At 52.2% G+C, this 18522-nt stretch overlaps 9 protein-coding genes across 9 annotated transcripts; 4 read left to right on the top strand and 5 right to left on the bottom strand.

Moving 5' to 3' along the window:
• Positions 1 to 619: 619 nt before the first annotated feature.
• BJX67DRAFT_218736 (ankyrin repeat-containing domain protein) lies at positions 620 to 2704 on the top strand. The gene is made up of 3 exons (XM_071025692.1): positions 620 to 1392; positions 1464 to 1552; positions 1609 to 2704. The coding sequence occupies exons 1-3, from the start codon at positions 868 to 870 to the stop codon at positions 2543 to 2545; spliced, it is 1551 nt and encodes a 516-aa protein (XP_070890180.1). The 5' UTR covers positions 620 to 867; the 3' UTR covers positions 2546 to 2704.
• BJX67DRAFT_343783 (GNAT family N-acetyltransferase) lies at positions 2669 to 3476 on the bottom strand. Its single transcript, XM_071028189.1, has one exon. The coding sequence runs from the start codon at positions 3371 to 3373 to the stop codon at positions 2864 to 2866; it is 510 nt and encodes a 169-aa protein (XP_070890179.1). The 5' UTR covers positions 3374 to 3476; the 3' UTR covers positions 2669 to 2863.
• A 273-nt stretch (positions 3477 to 3749) lies between these two features.
• BJX67DRAFT_377803 (GFA family protein) lies at positions 3750 to 4316 on the bottom strand (the record flags this gene model as incomplete). Its single annotated transcript, XM_071032207.1, has 4 exons — positions 3750 to 3781; positions 3826 to 3946; positions 3997 to 4158; positions 4209 to 4316. 4 exons carry the CDS (start codon positions 4314 to 4316, stop codon positions 3750 to 3752), a joined length of 423 nt encoding a protein of 140 aa, XP_070890178.1.
• An 83-nt stretch (positions 4317 to 4399) lies between these two features.
• BJX67DRAFT_343782 (uncharacterized protein) lies at positions 4400 to 5889 on the bottom strand. Its single transcript, XM_071028188.1, has 2 exons — positions 5809 to 5889; positions 4400 to 5764 (listed from the first exon to the last, which is right to left on the bottom strand). The coding sequence occupies exons 1-2, from the start codon at positions 5842 to 5844 to the stop codon at positions 4616 to 4618; spliced, it is 1185 nt and encodes a 394-aa protein (XP_070890177.1). The 5' UTR covers positions 5845 to 5889; the 3' UTR covers positions 4400 to 4615.
• Positions 5890 to 6042: 153 nt separating this feature from the next.
• Positions 6043 to 7075, bottom strand: BJX67DRAFT_343779 (uncharacterized protein). Its single transcript, XM_071028187.1, has 2 exons — positions 6666 to 7075; positions 6043 to 6590 (listed from the first exon to the last, which is right to left on the bottom strand). Exons 1-2 carry the CDS (start codon positions 6919 to 6921, stop codon positions 6565 to 6567), a joined length of 282 nt encoding a protein of 93 aa, XP_070890176.1. The 5' UTR covers positions 6922 to 7075; the 3' UTR covers positions 6043 to 6564.
• A 308-nt stretch (positions 7076 to 7383) lies between these two features.
• On the bottom strand, positions 7384 to 11612 carry BJX67DRAFT_377800 (Hydantoinase B/oxoprolinase-domain-containing protein; the record flags this gene model as incomplete). The annotated part of the gene is made up of 6 exons (XM_071032206.1): positions 7384 to 8969; positions 9023 to 9934; positions 9985 to 10533; positions 10582 to 11346; positions 11404 to 11514; positions 11570 to 11612. The coding sequence occupies 6 exons, from the start codon at positions 11610 to 11612 to the stop codon at positions 7384 to 7386; spliced, it is 3966 nt and encodes a 1321-aa protein (XP_070890175.1).
• A 451-nt stretch (positions 11613 to 12063) lies between these two features.
• BJX67DRAFT_377799 (major facilitator superfamily domain-containing protein) lies at positions 12064 to 13805 on the top strand (the record flags this gene model as incomplete). The annotated part of the gene is made up of 6 exons (XM_071032205.1): positions 12064 to 12234; positions 12291 to 12422; positions 12472 to 12625; positions 12669 to 12866; positions 12921 to 13405; positions 13455 to 13805. 6 exons carry the CDS (start codon positions 12064 to 12066, stop codon positions 13803 to 13805), a joined length of 1491 nt encoding a protein of 496 aa, XP_070890174.1.
• Positions 13806 to 13962: 157 nt separating this feature from the next.
• On the top strand, positions 13963 to 15775 carry BJX67DRAFT_377798 (Zn(II)2Cys6 transcription factor; the record flags this gene model as incomplete). Its single annotated transcript, XM_071032204.1, has 6 exons — positions 13963 to 14017; positions 14071 to 14205; positions 14256 to 14782; positions 14829 to 15035; positions 15083 to 15163; positions 15215 to 15775. The coding sequence occupies 6 exons, from the start codon at positions 13963 to 13965 to the stop codon at positions 15773 to 15775; spliced, it is 1566 nt and encodes a 521-aa protein (XP_070890173.1).
• Positions 15776 to 16054: 279 nt separating this feature from the next.
• On the top strand, positions 16055 to 16965 carry BJX67DRAFT_218691 (kinase-like protein). Its single transcript, XM_071025691.1, has one exon. The coding sequence runs from the start codon at positions 16140 to 16142 to the stop codon at positions 16914 to 16916; it is 777 nt and encodes a 258-aa protein (XP_070890172.1). The 5' UTR covers positions 16055 to 16139; the 3' UTR covers positions 16917 to 16965.
• The last annotated feature ends 1557 nt before the right edge of the window (positions 16966 to 18522 follow it).

Below are 18522 nucleotides of genomic sequence, written 5' to 3'. Positions count from 1 at the left end.
TAAAACCCCCCTCCCCCAACCCCGCATGTCAACCTGGGAAGTCTCAAACTCCCATTCGATTCGAGCGCCGCATTTTCGCCTCCCTTACCCACCCTTTGCTGGCTCTATCTTGAAGCTTTGATCTTCGTTCGCTGGGTCTTGAACATTACGTACTTGCTTCTGTCCGCAGGGAGACACAGCTGTATCAGTCGTTCAACCCACCCCTCATTCGACCCATCACACAGAACGCACGCACGCCTTCCGCCACAGTGGACTCCCCATGCATGCGAACCCATCACCACCCCACTGCAGGCAAGAACCATGGAGCCGTTCTCGGCCGTAGCTTCCATCGTCAACGTTGCCGACGCCGTGACGAAACTGAGCGGCGCCATAGCCCAATTCAGACAGGACTACAAGCTCGCAGACAAGGACCTGGACATCGCTCGAAGCCACGCGCTGCTGCTAAGAGATGAGATCGCTGCGTTGGAATCCCATCAACAGCCATGTGAGCAGCTGCCGCCCTATCAGTCGACGGAAAAGGGAAGAGGGCCCGATAGTCCACCGCACGGGGTCGCCAGCCCCGGGCCGGGTGCGGACGAGCCACCGTTTGCCAGGGCCATATCGACTGCCCGTGACCTCCTAACTAATATCGAGACGGCTTTCCCCCTTCGCGACGAGCCGCATACGTGGAAGAGCAGAGTGAGGTGGGCTGTGAAAGATAAGAAGGTCCTTGCGCAGCTAAAGGAGCGGCTGCAAAGCACGGAAAGCACGCTACACGGCATCGTATCGATGGAGCAGTTGTAAGTCCCCTTGCCGTGCATAACACGAACTAGGTTAGTTAGCTTTCGCTGATTATGCTTCTTTCCCGCTGGAAGACGAGTCAGCCAGATGGTCTACCGGCTTCTTCTTAGCCAGCAAGTGACGATGGATAGGATGGAAAGGGGTGAGATCATCGGCAGCACAAACATTGTTAACATGACTGTAGTCAACCAGCCGAACTCACAGTCACAGTCCGCGGCGCCTGCGGCCGTCCAAGACAAGTTCTCTGCGGCACAGGCGATGACCCATATTGCAAAGGCTAAATCAACGAAGCGAGTGACCCGGGCGGCTAGATTCAATAGATGGGGGTTTGACACCCAATTGGCTTCGATTTCCAAAGATAAGAACGGAGGTTCCAGTTATCGAGTAGAAGTGCAGGTGTCACTCTTTGGCAAAATGTACTCTGTCCAGTTGCAAATATCCCTGCTCGACTTCTCCCTTTACCCAACAATGCATGTCCGCAACACGGTACCTGTGGACTCTGAGATGGCCATTGCATGCAAAACTGGCGACTTCAACCGTGCTCGGCAACTGTTATTAAGTGGTTTGGCTCATGGGAGTGATGTTACTCCTTCGGGATGGCCAATGCTCGACGTCAGTGGGATACCCTGCCCCAACTTCGTATTGTTCCCACGATAGTACTGACATGGTACGGAGCTGAATAGTATGCCATTGAGAGCGGATCCACCAGACTCGTCCGCTTGCTTCTTGACCATGGCGCTGAACCCGATCTGGCATATGGGACGCACAACATGTAAGTCAGCCAGTGTCCTCCTTGAACGGCCATTATCTGATACAAAGACGACTTAGGTCTGCATTGCAATCGTCCTTTCTCCGGGGGCATCTTGACATTGCAAGGGTGCTTGTTAGTCAGGGAGCTGACATTGAACACGTCGATAGCGATGGCTATTCCGTGCTCTCCTACCTCTGGGTCGACGACGGTCCCGTAGCCGAATCATCTGAGTTCATGCGACTTTGTATAGCAAATGAGTTCGCCGAAGTCAACGCCTGTGACAGTAGAGGATGGACGCCTCTCCACCGCGCAGCAGCAGTCGGCACGCCCGACGACGTCGAGGCGTTTCTGAAACTCGGGGCGTCCCTCGAGGCACGAGCAAACTGGTACGGCTGGACAGCCCTTTTCTTTGCAGCCTCACACGACAATGTCGATGCGTTCCAGACGATCATCCGACACGCCGGCAACCAGGCCTTCGAGTCCCTCGATGGGGACGGATGGAACCTCCTCCATTGCTGCGTTTATTTCGATGCCCCTCGCGTCCTGAGGCTCGCACTGCAGAGTGGTCTTGACGTGAATCGGAAAACACTCCCCGCTCCGCTTCCTGAGGATCCTGAGCTGTCTTACCGAGAGCTAACGGTCGCCGACATCGCCATATATATGGGTCCAACCCGGTACAAGATGTTCATGGACGCTCTCGCTGACACTGGCCGGGAGGCGGATCTAGAAGGAGCCGACGACGAGTTCTTCTGGGATGCAGCACCGGCAGTTACTCCAGAACCGGAGCTTAACACTGCTTCTTTGGATGCGGGCAAAGATGAGAAGCGGGGGCCAATGTACGGCGCCGAGGATTTTGACGATAGATGGACACTGCTACATTGGGCGTCGTATAACGGCTCGCCCAAGGTGCAAAGGCTCCTCCTACTGAAGGGAGCTGACCCCAAGCACCTAAACGCCATCATGATGGAAGAGAACCCAACCTTATTGCCGACGAGTCCTTTTGAGGGACGCTGATTTCCGGTCCGTAGTGAAGATCAAGACACTGATGGTCCCGGTACTGAATTCGATGCCAGACCCGAGTAACCGAACCGAGATAAAGACGGTGATGGAGGAGAAGCCACGAAGTTACGAAATGATGATACTATTATGGAATGTAGAAATGAAGCCACGAAAGCGAATTCAACTAATCAGGTATCATGTTCAAGCTTTCAGTAACCCATATGACCAGAATCTTAATACTAACCAATCCCCGTTGGAAACACGCGACCATCCTGTTATGAATGATCAAGATAGAATAGGTCAAGGTTCACAAGGTTGTCACCGGCCACCCCTCTATTCATTCGCACGCGACAGGTAAACAGCATCATCTCCATACCCCTTCAACTTCTCCCTCAGATCATCCCCAATCTCCTCCGGCCCAAACCCAAACCTTGCCCAAAACTTCTCCGTGCCATAAACCGACACCAAACAAGTGCCCGGAAACCCTTTCGCAACCGCGAGATCCAAAAGGCGTCCGATTCCCTTTGCCGCGAGCCCGCCGCCCCGAAACTCCGGCAGGATCGCCATATCGTGGATATAGTACCGGTCCGCGTCGGCAGGGATCTCTCCTAGCAGAGCATCTAGCGCAGGCGGCTGGTGGTTCCGGATAGGGTGTGAGATAGCGTAGCCGCAGAGCTCGTCTCGCTCGTTGACGAGGGCCAGACAACCGTCTGGATAAAGCTCCGCGCGCTCGGAAAAGACCTCAGCACTTTCGGGCAAGCTTGGGTGGACAGAGTCTGCTACGCGCATGAGGCTGTCGATGTCGGCGGCGGTTAGATTACGCCAGACTGCCGGAGGTGTCATTGCTGGGACGGAAGGGGAGAGGCGTGTAGCATGGAGTTTTCTCTTCTCAGCAAGAATAGGTGTGGAAGCCTGAGGGAGAGAACGGAGAGGAAGCTGAAAAAAGGGCGGGGAAACTGCAGATAAGAAATCAGCCTCGCTGCTCCCGGACCCCGCTTTGTGGCTGCTTCTATGAAGGAAAGCAGTCGGTCAGTTTACTGCAAAACAAAATGGCAGGCATAGTAGTACTAATAGTAGGACTAATATAGCAAGCTCTAATGCTAATTTGGATATTGGAATAAAGCAGCCATTATATTAAAATATATGAAAATACCTATAATAAGAAAGTAAAGCTATACCATGTGCTAATAAGCGTAGCAAGCCAAAATAAGATAATATCTCATTCCCTAATCTGCTTCTTATGAAACACATCTATCCTGTCAGTACTAACCTGTATCCCAACAGAGTTGACTCACTTGGTATCTCCGGCATCCAATTCGCCCTATCTCGACAGAAGAACTCCCCCTTCGGTGGTAATGTCTCTGGATCATCGAGAGACCCAACAACCAAATACCGGAACTGATCTTTTACAGCGTCCTACGCTCTCAGCGTCGAACACCTCACAAAATGACAAAGTTCAGACATACCCCATACTCACAGATAAAACTACCGCAGTTCTCGCAGAACTCGCGGTGGATAATCGAGCCAGATCCATTATCAGCGGCGTACTCCTTCGTCGCGCCCTCGGTGATCCGCAGCGCGTCTTTAGGGATTTTGGCCGTGAGGCCGTAGTTTGTGCCAAATGCTTTCTATGCTGCGTTAGTTAGGAGAGTCGACATGTATGTGAACGGTTGTTAACCTTGCAGCTGTGGCAGTGGCAGAGCGATGTGCGCGCGTCATCCGGGGAGGAGAGGCTCAGGTCGTATTGGATTCTGCGGCAGGTGCAGGAGCCTGAATAGGAGGGCATTCTGGCTACTAAGGATAGGGCTCCTCCGGAGGTTAGATTGAATGACATGGGAGGAGATTGAAGATAATTCACTTCATCATATTGCTCACTCTGGCATTGTTGTCTCGTAGCTTTGACGTCATTGAGCGCCCCTCCAAGTAATCTAGACTCGGTAGAGTTATAAAAGACCTTCCTTTTTAGGGGTACTGTGTTTTGGTCGTCTAGAAGATAGTTTTTGTTTAAATTATGGCCCCGACAGCATCTACACGACAGCATCAGTCGCCGGAATTTGGGCACGAACAGTCGAATTAGTCCTCAAATTACTCCCCCCACACCAGAATCCCATTCTCATACAGCCCAGTAACAATTCCCACATTCCTAGTCGCGTCCTTTGCAGCAGTACACGCGCTTCCAAACTCCCTGCTCGAAACATACAGGTCCTCCAGCCCCTTCTCGGCCGTCCACTTTGACACCCACGTCGGGGCGGTCGACTTCCAGCACTCTTGTGGGACCACACCGTCTTCAGAGACACAGCTTCGACGATGGTGAACGAGCTTATCCAAAGTCGGAGGGTGAGGGTGTCCAGCGATGAGGAGCACGCCATCCCCGTCTGTCGATAGATTGTCCGGCAGAAATGGGACTTTAATGATGCCACTCTGTTCGAGAGATCCATTGTCCAGCCGTTTATAGAGACGAATTTCAGCGGCAGAGCTAGAAGCCACGGCGACGGTCGAGTCGTTCAGCAGAGTCACTCCATTTGCGAATGGCACGCGCGCGACAGTCCGAACGGCAGGGGGCTCAGCGGCGAGATTGACATGCGCGACGGTGCCTCCAGGAAGCCCAAGGTACGTTTCGGCAAGAGCACCCAGAGCAAAGTCCTTTCGGCGAATGTAATGGTCGTTCGTCACATAGAATTCTTTCTCGTTCAGCGCGATTATGGAGTTAGGAGTTCGGATGAGCGGGTGGAGAATTGTCTGCGTATGCCTTGCGACTGGCTTGTTTGCTGACAAGTCCAGCGTGAAGAGATCGACGCGCGACCCCGCTAGATGATGGTTACACACAAACAGAGTCGACGTGTCACGGTCATACTCAACACCAAGGGGGTGGAAGGAGAACTCGCCCGGATAGTCCACGAGCTCGATGGGGGCAAGAGCCTTCTCCGAGTCATCGGGCAGATCATAACGATAGATCCAGAGCTGTCCATTTGGAATCAGCGAGCGTTTGGGATAGAAAGTGCCCATGACGGTGTTCCACAGGTCTCTGCCAGGGTCGCAGCTGAGGATGGCCAGGGCCTCTTCTTCGACGATGAGGCCATCCTCGCAGTTGCGGACTTTGTTGATGAGCTTGTGAGAGTAGCTGGAGAAGGAATTGACTTCGGGAAGTTTCTCCGGCTTGTTCTTCAGCAGAAGAATCAGTGCCTGCTGGCGGCCCTGGAGATACGGATAGGTCCACGCAAGGAGGACCACGGCCTGGACTGTTAGAGATTGTTCGTACGAAGCGAGGAGGTCCTTACGATCGCAAGTCTCGACAGTGTTTGATACAGAGACATCTTGAAGGGTGATTAGAAGGAAGCGGATGCTGATGATGAGACGTCGTTAAATCGTCAGCAGGCTCAACGTCGGCCCGATTCTTAAGGTTTGGTGAAGGCCACGGTGAATGCAGCTTACTCTGCCCCACTGACAATGGACTTTCTTCAGCTCATTCCAAAACAAAGTCCACCGCTTATACATAGATTTGTAGGATCACCCGCTACCATACCTTCCTTCAGCTGGTGCCCTATACGAGCGCCACATTCTGGATAAACAAGGTTGTGGTAAGCCCCTCTACTCTCGTGATCTTCAACTCATGGTTTGCTGGACCATATACTTCCAGGCCAGGTAGCACAAGAGACGACGCATCGAAGAATCTATCACCATATTGCGCTGGTCCCGAGCGGGCTTTCCCATCAACACCGTCCAACTCAGCGTCTACATCATTTCTTAACTCTACGCCGCGCCAGATCCAATCACATACAAAGGATATTATTCACATTCTGATTTCTGAGGCTGTTAAGACAGCAGTTGCAACCAACTAAAGAAAAGGTACTGGCACCAATATCAGTCCAGAAGTACCGCGGCCGGGTATACAGCAGTGCTTATTGCATAACCAAATCATCGGGGTATGAGTGGAGATTGTTCATGAGCGCTCGCTTCGTAAGAGTGAAGGAAAGACCAGGTATCGAAGGACTGCGAAGCAATGGCGTCGTCAACCAAGTTCCATCAGTCGACGATCAGGTTCGTGCGAAGTCGGGCGTTTCTAACAAGACGCACAGGCGAGATCCTTTGTTAGTAGACAACTGTACAAGACATCCACCGTGGAACCCCCACTCACCTCGTTGAACCACCACTGTAGAGCTCTGCCCCGCATACCTCCCAGACGAAAAGTTATATTCATCGTCCCACTCATCCTTCGCAGCGAGAAGGGGACCCCAGTTTTCGCGAATCCGATCCATGCACTTCTTGCACTTCTGGAACCACGTCAGATGCGCCGCCTCTGTATGATCGCCACCCTCGACTGCAGTCGGCTCTGAGGCTGTTACGGTCAGCTGCTGGGTTGGATTAGCTGATTTGCTCCAGATTTTCCTCATGGTGACGGTCAACAAAACGCGTCGCGTTCGATGGTTTTCGTTGTTGTGCCCGGTTTTCACTGATAGCGTGCCGGAAATAGACACACTGCGCCTGCTGAGGCAGTTTCTTCAGATACAAAGAGTGGTGAAAGGAGAAATCCATCTTCGCAACAGCTCGATTGTTGCAGAGCTGTTGGTGACTCTGTTTTGATGACGACACCATCCCAGTTGCCAAGACACCAGTCCTCTTTAGGAAACTGTGATTACCTAATGCTCTGCTTCTGGAACACATCACGTGTATCACCAGACACGTCTTGGGGGAAACAGGGGAAACAAACATCAACTTCCGAGAGTCGGCCGTTAGAAGATTCTTGATTACTACGTAGTGGAGCCGAATAATTTCCCATAAGTTATTGGGATGGCGCGGCAAAATGCGGTCGATGTCTCCTTCACTACCCCAGAGATATATATTGACGCCAATCACTAATTGGAAGCCTCTTGAGCAGCAGCGTAGGCATTGACACTGCCGGACGCCCTTGGATACTGAATCTCAGGCGCCCCTCTGCTCACTCCATTAACGTGTCCATTCGCCCCCAGCACTCCCCATCCGCCTCCTCCAGGCGTGTGGATCACACACCGATCCCCAGGCTGCATGCGCACCATATTCTTGGACCCCATATTCACCCAGCGCCACTCATCCTCCCCCTTCTCATTCTGCACTCTTCGAACCCAGTAGTTCGCACCGCGCTCACCATCCCCACCCCCTTCCATCCCGTAAGGCGCCACACTGCGACGCTCCGTGATAACACTGAAACTCAGGGGAGCACGGCACTCTATATCTCGCACCACGCCATCTCCCCCATTATGTGACCCCCTCCCACCCGTACCGGGTCGGATAGCAAACTCCCGCAGAATAACCGGGTACCGCTTCTCCAGGCTCTCTGGATCGGTAATGCGCGTGTTGGTCATATGTGTATGCACACCAGAGGCGCCGTCCCGCGTTGCGGTCGCGCCGGAACCACCACAGATCGTCTCGCCAAAGGCGTACGCGTACCCCTTCAGTCCCTTCCCGGAGCTGTCTTTGCCTCCTTCACCAAAGAACCCGAGGCAATTCATGCACCCGTGTGACGCGGCGGCTGCACGGAAGGCACGCAGGATCACATCAACAAGGCGCTGCGAAGTCTGCGTGTTTCCGGCGCAGACGGCGGGTCCAGAGGACGGGTTCAGGAAACTCCCTTTAGGGATGATCACGTCGATCGGCGAGAGACAGCCCTGGTTGAGCGGGATATCGGTGCCGATTAAGAGACGGAGCGTGTAAATGATGGCTGAGTGGGTGATTGCCGGCGGGGCATTGATGTTGCTCAGCATTTCGACGCCCGTGCCCGTAAAGTCGAATGTTGCGGAGCCGTCGGGCGAGATGACCACCTTCAGCTTGACCAGCGTGCCATTGTCCATTTGGTCGATCGCTGAGAGGTGAGGGCCGAGTCGCGCTAGCGTGTCGAGGAGGTAGGAACGCACCGCCAGCTCTGCATTAGACTGGATGGCTTTCATGTACATCTGGACCACGGGGAGGCTGTACTCTTCGATTAGGGCCTGGACTAGTACCATCCCTTTATGGTTTGCGGCTACTTGTGCTTTCAGATCGGAGATGTTGTCCGAGATGTGTCGGCTGCCCGTGCATCCAGGGTGCTCTCCAGGACTTAGGAGGATGTCGGTTATGCCCTTCTCGTCGAAGACACCGCTGTGTATTAACTTGAACGAGCGGATGGCAGCGCCTTCCTGCCATAGCTCGGTGGAGTTCGGTGGCATGGATGTCCCGCCGAGTCCACCGATGTCTGTGTGGTGGCCTCTTGAAGCGACGTAGAAAGCTACAGTCGACCCTGTATTTTCGAATACGGGCGTGATAACAGTGATGTCTGGTAGATGCGTCCCTCCAGACTCCGGATGGTTCGCTACCAAGACATCTCCTGGCGCTAGCTTGCCTTTGTGCAGCTCATGCTGATGCTTAACAGCGTAGCTCATCGAACCAAGGTGGACCGGAACATGAGGGGCATTAGCAACGAGATCACCTATTGATTCCACGTTAGTTGGATGCCATTTGGATAAAGACTTGGGGAAGTACCTTCGGGCCCAAAGAGCGCACACGAGAAATCGAGTCGCTCCTTGATATTCAGGGACACCGCTGTCTTCTGCAGAGCGCGTCCCATCTGCTCGGCGATGCTCATGAATCTATGGCCGAAGACGGAAAGCTGAATATGATCGACGACAGTCGGTTGTTCTACCGCAGCGGAAGCTGCAGTCCTAATTTCAATGACGATGTGCGAGCGAAGGACCTTTGCTACCGTGTCTGGTGCCACAACAAGCGTTTGTGTCTGGTCAACGATAATAGCTGGACCCTCAATTGACAGGCCAGGCGGCAAATTCTGGACCAGGTAGACCGGAGTCTCCTTGTGTCCCACTTTCGGGAAATACACAGAGTTCACCATAGTTGGGGCAGGACATCCTCGACGGGGTTTGAAATCTGAAGTGCGCAATTGCTCTCCAAGTTGTTTGCCCTCCCAGTCCTTCCGCTCGCTTGTACCGACACCGCGGACTCGGACATCGTCAACGTAGATTGGCTTCTCATCGGGGAAACAAAAGGAGAATTCGCGAAGATGGGTCTTCTGGAACTCTGCCTTAAAGTCACCATTTGGAGGTTGAGAAACCATGATCGAGGTCTCTGTTCCTTGATACCTCATGTTGAGATACATCTCGTAGGCGATGTCTGCCTCTCGAACGCCTTGGTTTATGAGATGTTGCTTGACCTGGGTTCGCAAGTTGGAGAGTCTGCTCTCTAATCGCTCGCGAGAGGATTCGTTGTATGTTTCGTTGACGGGCTCTTGGGCCTCTTGGACCACGCCCGCCAGTGCCATGCCGTATGCGGACAGGATACTGGAAAATTTATGGATGACAATCGTCGAGATCTTCAGCTTCCTCGCAATGTCGCAGGCGTGTTGGCCCCCTGCGCCTCCGAACACCGCAAGGTTATGGTTTGCTGTTGCTGTTAGCGAGCGTCCTCATGATGGGAGAGCGTTCAACACTTACCAATGTCGTATCCTTTGCCTTCCGTCAACGCCCGAATAGGTCGACACATGGCTTCATTTGCGACATCCAGAAATCCACAAGCAACTTTCTCCGGCGTAAGCGAGTTGCCTGTGTCGCGATTTATTTCATCTGTTAGGGCAGTGAACTTTTTCTTCACGATGTCTACATCCAATGGCTGACTCTCGTCTTCGCCAAATATCTTCGGGAACAACTCCGGGATTAGTCTTCCAAGGAACAGGTTAGCATCTGTGACTGTCAAGGGACCCCCCTTGCGATAACACGCAGGCCCAGGATGTGAAGATGCACTTTCAGGCCCAACGACGAAGAGTCCGTTTCGCCAGAACAAGATCGAGCCACCTCCAGCAGCAACGGTATTAATGTCAAGCTGCGGGCTCTGGATAGTCACTCCGGCCGTGTTGCTCTCGAAGACGTGCTCGAAGGTACCGCCGTATCGCGAGACATCCGTTGAGGTTCCGCCCATGTCGAAGCCAACAACTGGAGTTCCAGAGGCTTCATCATATGATGTGCGAGCATAGCCCACGACGCCACCTGCCTAGGTCAGTTTGATATGTTCACGAACGGCCCCGGATGTCCTACCTGCAGGCCCACTGAGAATACCTCGAAGCCCACTGAAGCGGTCATGGCTGACAAGTCCACCATCCGACTGCATAAAGTCGCACCGCACACCGTCTAGGTTTCCACCTGCGAATCCCTTCGCGAAGCCATTGAGATACTTTTTGATCTCAGGAGTGAGGTACGCGTCTGCGGATGAAGAGCTGCCACGAGGCACCATCTTGATCATTTTCGCTGCCACCGACGAGGAGAGCGAGACATGTGCGAACCCCTCTTCCAGCGCAAGCTGCTCCACGCGGTTCTCATGGTGTGGGAAGACGTGAGAATGTGTGAGGCACACCGCAACGGTATCAAAGCCCTGCGCGCGGAGGTCCTTCAATGTTTGTCGGGCAGCATCTTCGTCCAGCGGTTTCAGGATGCGAATCATATCACCGCTCGATCCTTTCACGAGAACACCGGGTATTTCCTCGGTCGCATTGAAAAGACCGTCTATATCCTCGTCGAATCCCTCGATTGTCACCCTTTCGTCAATCTCTCTCACTTCCGAGTATAAAACCTCGGGCTTCACGATGTTCAGATCGAACAGTCGTGGCCGCGACTGGTATCCGATCTGTAGAAGGTCTCGAAAGCCCTTGGTAACAAGGAATGCATGTTTTGTACCTTTCCTCTCGAGGAGTGCGTTCGTCGCCACTGTGGTTCCCATCCGGATGGACTCGAGGTCGTCTTTCGGAAGAGGGGCGCCACGAGGGATTTCCCGGCCCCTGTAGAGCGATAGGACGCGTCGGATGCCTTGTCAAGATATCCATGAGTTTACAGCCAATCTTTCTCGAGCAGTGACTAGCTCACCTTCGGTCGGGGCATCAGCGTAGTTGGCAGGGTCGACGGACAGCAGCTTCAGGACGACATCGGGTCTCCCTGGTAGACTGGCCCATACGTCTGTGAATGTACCGCCGCGATCTATAGAAGTATCAGCGCCTCTCTGCTGTCGGTTTGCAAAAGGGCAGTTGCCTACCAATCGCGATTTTGACGCTTCCAGTCGGCTTTGTGACCGTCATCCTGGAACTCTGCCAGATTGAACCTGTTTGATCGCATTCTGGCCCTGCTCAGGTCACGGAGTCAGTTAATATAGTTCTATCTGAGCTGGATGCTCGGATGTCCTCCGGTAAGTAAGGTCGATACGGCCCTGAGCCCCATCCAGAGAGTTCGGCCGGCTCGTTCCAAAGCTCCACTCCCGACGAGAGCGAGGAAGGTCGATACGGTTCCTGAGACCGATCCACCAATGGCCATGATCTGAAAATGTGGGTCTTCCCCAGACCCTTTATCAGAGAGTTGGAGTAAACCAGAAAGTCCTCTTGCGGGGAGATTTCTACCACGAGTGCCTCCCGGATGGACCTGCTCCTTATCTTAAGATACTCGCCCTCGAGGCTATAAATTTGCCTCCTGCGGTTGATGAATCGAGTGCTTTTTTTCCCCTCATACCCGCTTTGTTCTCTCAATTTCTATGCAATGGCCGGCAAGGGCGCAGTTGTCGATGCCCCTGAGGCAGAGAAGCAGGGTGTCTCCAAAGCCATGGACGACGCAGCACGGTATCTGGTCCATAACTCTGGACATGCTCCATTGTCCGCTGAGGAAGAGAAGATGATGCTCCGCAAGACGGACTGGATCTTGTTACCAATGGTACTCCAACGCCCACGTTCGTCTGAAAAATACTGCTGCTAACCAGAGTACTGTAGCTGTTCATGACTGCTACCCTCGGGGCTGTGGACAAGGTTGCCATTAGCACCGCTGCGATCTATGGCTTGAAGACGGATCTCAACCTGGTCGGCCAGCAGTACTCGTGGGCCGGTTCTATACTGTCTCTTGGAGTGCGTTACCGATCTGGGTGTATTGTTTAGCTTTGTTAACGTCTGGCAGGCAATTGTCGGAATGTGGCCGTCTACATATCTAGTCCATCGTCTTCCTTCCGCGAAATACCTCTGTGCGTGCTCTACCGGATGGTCTGTCATGGCTCTCCTCATGCCAGTCTCGCGCAACTGGAGTGGTTTGATGGCCTTGCGGTTTTTCATGGGTATGCAGCCCCAACGCTGGAAAGCTCTGCTAACATGTTGAAGGTTGTCTGGAAGCTATTATTGTCCCATCGATCTCCCTGATCGTGGCTGGGTTCTACAGAAAGTCAGAACAGCCACCGCGCAACGCTCTTGTCTTTGCAGCTGCGAGTTCAATCGTCAATGGCTTCCTCTCCTGGGCTGTCGGCCACATCCCATCTTCTGCACCTCTGTCAATCTGGCAGTACCTATTCATAATCACTGGTAGGACCATGTTGCATCTTGGTATCTAGCACTTACTAACTTTGAATGCCAAAGGCTCCGTGTCCACACTGTGGTCCATTATAGCATTCATCTTCCTCCCTGACTCGCCAATGAACGCCTTCTTCCTCACGGAGCGCGAAAAATATCACGCCGTCCAGCGACTGGCCGAAAACAGAACCGGGATCACGAATAGCCAATGGAAATGGGACCAGGCGCTCGAGGCGATCATCGATCCGAAGACGTGGATTCTGTTCCTCTTCAATATCGCGATCAACATTCCAAATGGAGGTCTCACGACCTTTAGCGGGATTATTATCAACAATCTGGGCTTCTCGCCTGTGGATACCTCGTTGCTAAACATGCCGACGGGAGTCATGTCTACGCTGTCTGCGTTTGTCTTCTCCTGGATTGCAGCCAAGTGGGACAATCGCCGCTGTCTCGTTACTATGCTGGCATCCTGCGTACCTGCTATCGGCGCCATTCTCGTCTATACTCTGCCTCGGACCAATATCGGGGGCCAGATGGTAGGCATATACCTGGTATGTCAAGGTTTCCCATCCTGGATGTGGGAGCTTCTAACCCTTTTAGCTGTATACGTATTTCGGCCCGTATGTCGTAGGAATCTCCATGTCCCAGGCCAACACGGCCGGCAACACGAAGAAGACTGTACAGTACTCCGTGCTCTATATAGGATACGCGGTCGGAAACCTCATAGGGCCCCAAACGTTCCGCGACAACCAAGCCCCGGCGTACACTGGCGGTTTTGTCGCCATGCTGGCGTGCTACTGTGTCTGTATCCTCCTGATGGCTGTTTACTGGTTTATAGCTCTGACGCTAAATCGGCGACGCGCCGGTGGCGAGCAGTCGGACGAGGATCTGGTGGATGCGTTTGCTGATCAGACGGACTTTCAGCAGAAGGACTTCAAGTATACAACATAGTCTAGCGTGCCAGAAGCTTGAGTGGAAATGTACTCCAACTCCATGGAGACTAAAATAGTTTGAGATCAAATCCACGCTAAATTAAATTATTGGAGACGATAAGAGCTCGTCGTCCCCCACACTTCTTCTCTCTTCTCCAACAGCCTCGTTCATCGCCATGCCACGCAGGAAGCAGGATATCCGGCGACGCACCGGATGCGTTGAATGCAAAGGTTTGCATACAATCCAACCAAAAAAATGGCGAGGACTGACCTACTGACCTTAGCGAAACATCTCCGTTGTTCTGAAGAACACCCCCGCTGCAGACGCTGCGAGAGACTTAACATCGCATGTGTCCGGGGCCTCAGACTCATCTTCAGGGAAGATGCCCTCCAACGGGGAGTGAACTTTGGACGTGAAGGTCCGCATCGTCTTCGTACCCTCTCAAATGCCTCAAACTGACCCAAACAGGGGTGTGGACGAAGCGGCCTGGCTCGAAGCCACAGAGCAGGAAGGCCGCCTTCCACGCCGTTCCTCTCGACTCGTACATCGACCGCTGGGTCTTTCTCAACGTAACTGTTGACGAGTTCCCAGCTGTCAAGACCTCTGAGTCGCCTTCCGATCCTCAGTCCGAACCGCACACGGCCCTTTCTCCCCTTCCGCCGTCCTCCCCGTACCACCCCCTCCACTCCTTTGCAGACTCGGATGCCTACCTTCTCGATTACTTTATACGAGGGATTAGCCCTTCATGCTCTCTAAGCGCATCGCACAATCCATATGTCTCTCTCGTCATCCCTCTCTGCTTTGTTTCCGACACACTGCGGTATTCTCTGCTAGCAGCGGCTGCAAATCAGCTTTGCATCTTAGGACGGCCCCAGTTTACCCACGAGGCATGTCACTACAAGCAGAAGGCCTTAGAAGGTCTTAGGCATGAAATATCCACAGGCTTTCACACCGACGGCACAGTTGCAGCCGTCCTGATGCTCTGTTTTCAAGACGTACGTTTCTCCTACCATATCCTTTACCGTCATTAACAATGAACAGATATCCGACGGATGCTCCGCGTCATGGAGAACGCATCTACGCGGTGGGCTACAGCTTATAGAGCACTATAGTTGCCACAGCTCCCCCAGCCTTTGGAACTTCTTCCGCATGTACTTTGTCGCCCACGATATCATGAGCCGGACGATATCGGAGGACGAAGATGAAGAGACCCTGCAGCTCTGGTCTGACGGTGACGATCTCGAGGAGGTATGTGCGTTGACTGGCGACGCGGTATCAACACTGACTTGAATCAGATAGATGTGGTGATGGGCTGCTCGCGCGGTCTGATGAGCTTAATTCACCGAATCTCCATACTTGCATCGGCGAAGGCAAAGGTGACTTCAATTCATAGAGCTTCTTAGCACTCCGCTAATGACAACTTCTAGATCCTGACAAAGCGCTGCCTAACTCCGATAGAGAATCAAGACTTCGAAATCGCCACGTCGGAGCTCTACACTGCGCTACTTTCTTTGAAACAGAAGCTGCCGGAACACTCCATCGAGCGAAAGGACCTCGAGCAGGTCGCGCACATCAAACATCTTGCTGCCCTGCTCTATTTCAACGAGCGTCTCGGATCATCGCGGCCTGCTCCGAAGTTCTATCACGAAAGATCAGAAGACGACCCAGGTCCCTGCGATCGCGATGATTTAGAACCATACTCCTCCAAAGAGCAACTTATATCATCAGTAATCGAATCAATCACAACGCTTCCCGACATGGCCACATTGCTATGGCCCCTCTTCGTCCTCGGCAACGCGGGACTAGAAAACGAGGACCATCGACGATTCGTACTCGACCGACTGTCTCGTATCCAGAAGATGCGAAATCTAGGCAGCGTGCGTCGAACAATCGAAGCTGTGAAACATGCCTTTGGCACGAAGGACCTAGCATGGAGGGGTGATAGGGTATGGGGCCATGAGAGTTATCGGTATATCAGTCTCGCGTGAAGGCAGGTCTTCTCTCCATGGGGCACCTGTCTTAGCACCCGACGAGATATCGAGCCGATGGCACCAGACCAGGTTTCTCCTGTGGATCTGGCAGAAACAGCAGATTAGCTGTCCACTGAGCCGTTCTGCCCTCTGCGCACGGCCAAGCCGTTTGAACCTCTTTATCGAGGATCTGTCATATACTGGTGGCCGGCCGGCACTGAACTGCTCCTGAGGTACGGAGAGCGGGTCAAGTCACGTGCTCACGAGAGACCATCTCAAGGCACGCCTGAAGCCTGCCTTTAATTTTTTTACCACCTCCCATCCCGACCTTATTCAATCCGTCCATTATCACAGATCTGAACAAGATATTCCCCAGCCGAACATGGAGGTCGTACAAAAGTATGAGGCCTTCAAAAGGATTGATGGCAAGATGAGATTTGCCTACGTCCAGGTCTTCGCCCAGCGGGATGGCGTATTATATTCGGGGAAGTGGCCAAATCGACTTGATTCTCCGACTACGCTCGAAGAACTCCAGGAAGTGAAGCAAATACCAACCGAGGACAGGGGCCCGGAGATGGAGGAAAACTGGTCTGCGGTGTTTGTCAAGACGCCAAGTCTTCTAGCATATGTTGATGGGAACCTCGAAAAGCGAATTGCTCGCGAAGTTGAAACTTGCGAGATTCTCCGGAAGAACCCTCATCCAAATATTGCGACGTACTATGGTTGCAATCAGAGTCACGGTCGAGTATCTGGTTTATGTTTCAAGCGGTATGTGTGCACATTGCTTCAGGCGGTCAATCCTCAATGCCTTAACAAGGTCGCTTTCCTTTCGAGTGGGCGCGAGCTTGTGACGGAAAGTATCAAGAGTGGCCTCCAGCGAGTTCTAGCAGCTATTAAACATCTTCACTCGCTTGGACTTGTCCACAATGACATCAATCCGGCCAACATTATGCTTGACGACGAGGGAGGCCTTATTCTCATAGACTTTGACAGCTGTCGGTACATTGGAGAGTCACTACACGGCACCGAAACAAAAAGAACCAGACACTGGCATGACCCTAACGTCGACGTTTCAACTGAAAAAAATGACCTTGATGCGTTCAAAGACCTGCAAACTTGGCTGACTGGGTCAACGATTGAGGATTTCATTTTCCCTTGAACGATTGTATATAGGATACCAGTACCACGCAAGTTATCTAGTTCCTTGGCTGTTGCCTTCTTTCTTCCCGTCTTCCCAGCACTAGAAATAATATTTCACCTTTAAACTGCTCTACTCTGCTTCACGTGAAATTGAATCCATGAGGAACCTTTGTCTGGACCTCTTCCTCTTACTTTTCTTCTCGACTTCTCACTTTGGTTTGCCATAACCAATGAAGCGGATGGTTTCACGTAGTCCATCTTGATCGGGTTGGTATATAATCTAAGATAGTCATTTTACTAAACTTGGGATGGGCGCATACAGCACCTTCTTAGAAGCTTTATTCACCTCCGCGGTGGCTAGTTCTGATGAGACCGTTTGATTGGGAATTTAGGGATGCTTCTCGGTACAATCCCTTGCTTTAGGTATTCGCCAATGTACTGGAGGAGCAGCAACAAGTTCAATCACTCGGGTGACCCCTCCAAGAAAGTATCATCGAAGGTCCCTCCTTGGTTTACGTCTATAGTAAAACTCTCATTCACAAGGCGATACCTTCAAGTTCCCCATGCAGTGCCGGACGCTGAAGGATTCGTGATTGATATGATATTTTAGTAAGTAGGGTTCAACTTCCTGTCATGGGAGCTATCCTGGGCCACGGAATGTCTCTAGAAAAAGTTCTCCGAGAGAAGTGGAGGGTCCCCTGTTTGGCAGTTGGCAATCAGGTGTGTAGTGACTTAGGTCCTCCGAAATCAATCTTCATAAGAGCAGTCTAGCGTTGAGTGGCACCACCCCAGACCGCTCAGCATCCCCGAGAGAAAGTAGAAGTTCTCCTTAGACGATGGCAACGGTTTCTTGGAAAAGGCGAAGTTCGCCTAACATGGTGTGAAGTTCCCCTTGGGCGGTAGGAAGTTCCCCATTCGGATTCGGAAATACTTCGGGGTTTTAGTTCCTCCGAACAGGCAATAACGCGCCTTGATGAGCTCCGCTCACTGTTTGCTTACTGCTTCCTACATGTGGTGCTAAAAATCGATAGCTATGAATCAGCAAGTATATATAGTACAAGAGCTGGGAGTCATGTCATGTTATATGCTCCGTTCTTCATGGTAGTACTCTAGAAAACTTGACTAGCACCAGGGCTCCATCCCAGAAACTGTTCTAAAAACAACTTTATTACCTTAGGCAAAGGTTGTTTCTCGTCTCTTCTTAACTTCAAGAGGAGGTCCTGCTCTTCAGATAAATATAGCATACCTTTACAGGAGCCCCTATAAAGTTCCGCAGAATTAGTTGACTAAGCCAAGTAACATGCTAGCAATAACGTATTTCCCCACCGAACCGCCAACCCCACCGAACCGCCAACCGCCTCGATTTTCAACGCGCCGTTCAACACGTTGAATTCAAACCTCTACCATGCTACCAAAAGCGCGTCAAAATCCTCGAAACTTGGTAGAGCAAGAGGGCAGGATCTAACTTGCTATTCAAGCTTTAAAAAAGTCTGAAATTCAAAGTGTTTACCATGCATTAAAGGCTTTTAATATTCCCTGTATAATACTTCGCGAATAACTTAATAGTTAACTATTTTAATTAGAACTCCGCGCAAATAGCCATAGACTTTCTTAAACTCAGGAAG

The sequence above is a fragment of the Aspergillus lucknowensis genome (assembly GCF_044049455.1).
Source record: "Aspergillus lucknowensis strain CBS 449.75 chromosome Unknown BJX67scaffold_4, whole genome shotgun sequence".
NCBI classification, from domain to species: domain Eukaryota; kingdom Fungi; phylum Ascomycota; class Eurotiomycetes; order Eurotiales; family Aspergillaceae; genus Aspergillus; species Aspergillus lucknowensis.
The sequence above is the reverse complement of the archived record's forward strand: the minus strand, read 5'-3'. Positions and strand labels throughout refer to the sequence as shown.

What these genes read in the sequence shown, in the direction of transcription:
- BJX67DRAFT_343779 (XM_071028187.1), bottom strand. Translation starts at nt 6,921, where the DNA reads ATGAGGAAAATCTGGAGCAAATCAGCTAATCCAACCCAGCAGCTGACC. An exon ending in TACAGTGGTGGTTCAACGAG is followed by an intron (nt 6,591 to 6,665) that starts GTGAGTGGGGGT and finishes GCGTCTTGTTAG; the next exon opens with AAACGCCCGACTTCGCACGA.
- BJX67DRAFT_343783 (XM_071028189.1), bottom strand. Translation starts at nt 3,373, where the DNA reads ATGACACCTCCGGCAGTCTGGCGTAATCTAACCGCCGCCGACATCGAC.
- BJX67DRAFT_218736 (XM_071025692.1), top strand. Translation starts at nt 868, where the DNA reads ATGGTCTACCGGCTTCTTCTTAGCCAGCAAGTGACGATGGATAGGATG. An exon ending in CGGGATGGCCAATGCTCGAC is followed by an intron (nt 1,393 to 1,463) that starts GTCAGTGGGATA and finishes GGAGCTGAATAG; the next exon opens with TATGCCATTGAGAGCGGATC. An exon ending in GCATATGGGACGCACAACAT is followed by an intron (nt 1,553 to 1,608) that starts GTAAGTCAGCCA and finishes AAGACGACTTAG; the next exon opens with GTCTGCATTGCAATCGTCCT.
- BJX67DRAFT_218691 (XM_071025691.1), top strand. Translation starts at nt 16,140, where the DNA reads ATGGAGGTCGTACAAAAGTATGAGGCCTTCAAAAGGATTGATGGCAAG.
- BJX67DRAFT_343782 (XM_071028188.1), bottom strand. Translation starts at nt 5,844, where the DNA reads ATGTCTCTGTATCAAACACTGTCGAGACTTGCGATC. An exon ending in CACTGTCGAGACTTGCGATC is followed by an intron (nt 5,765 to 5,808) that starts GTAAGGACCTCC and finishes CTAACAGTCCAG; the next exon opens with GCCGTGGTCCTCCTTGCGTG.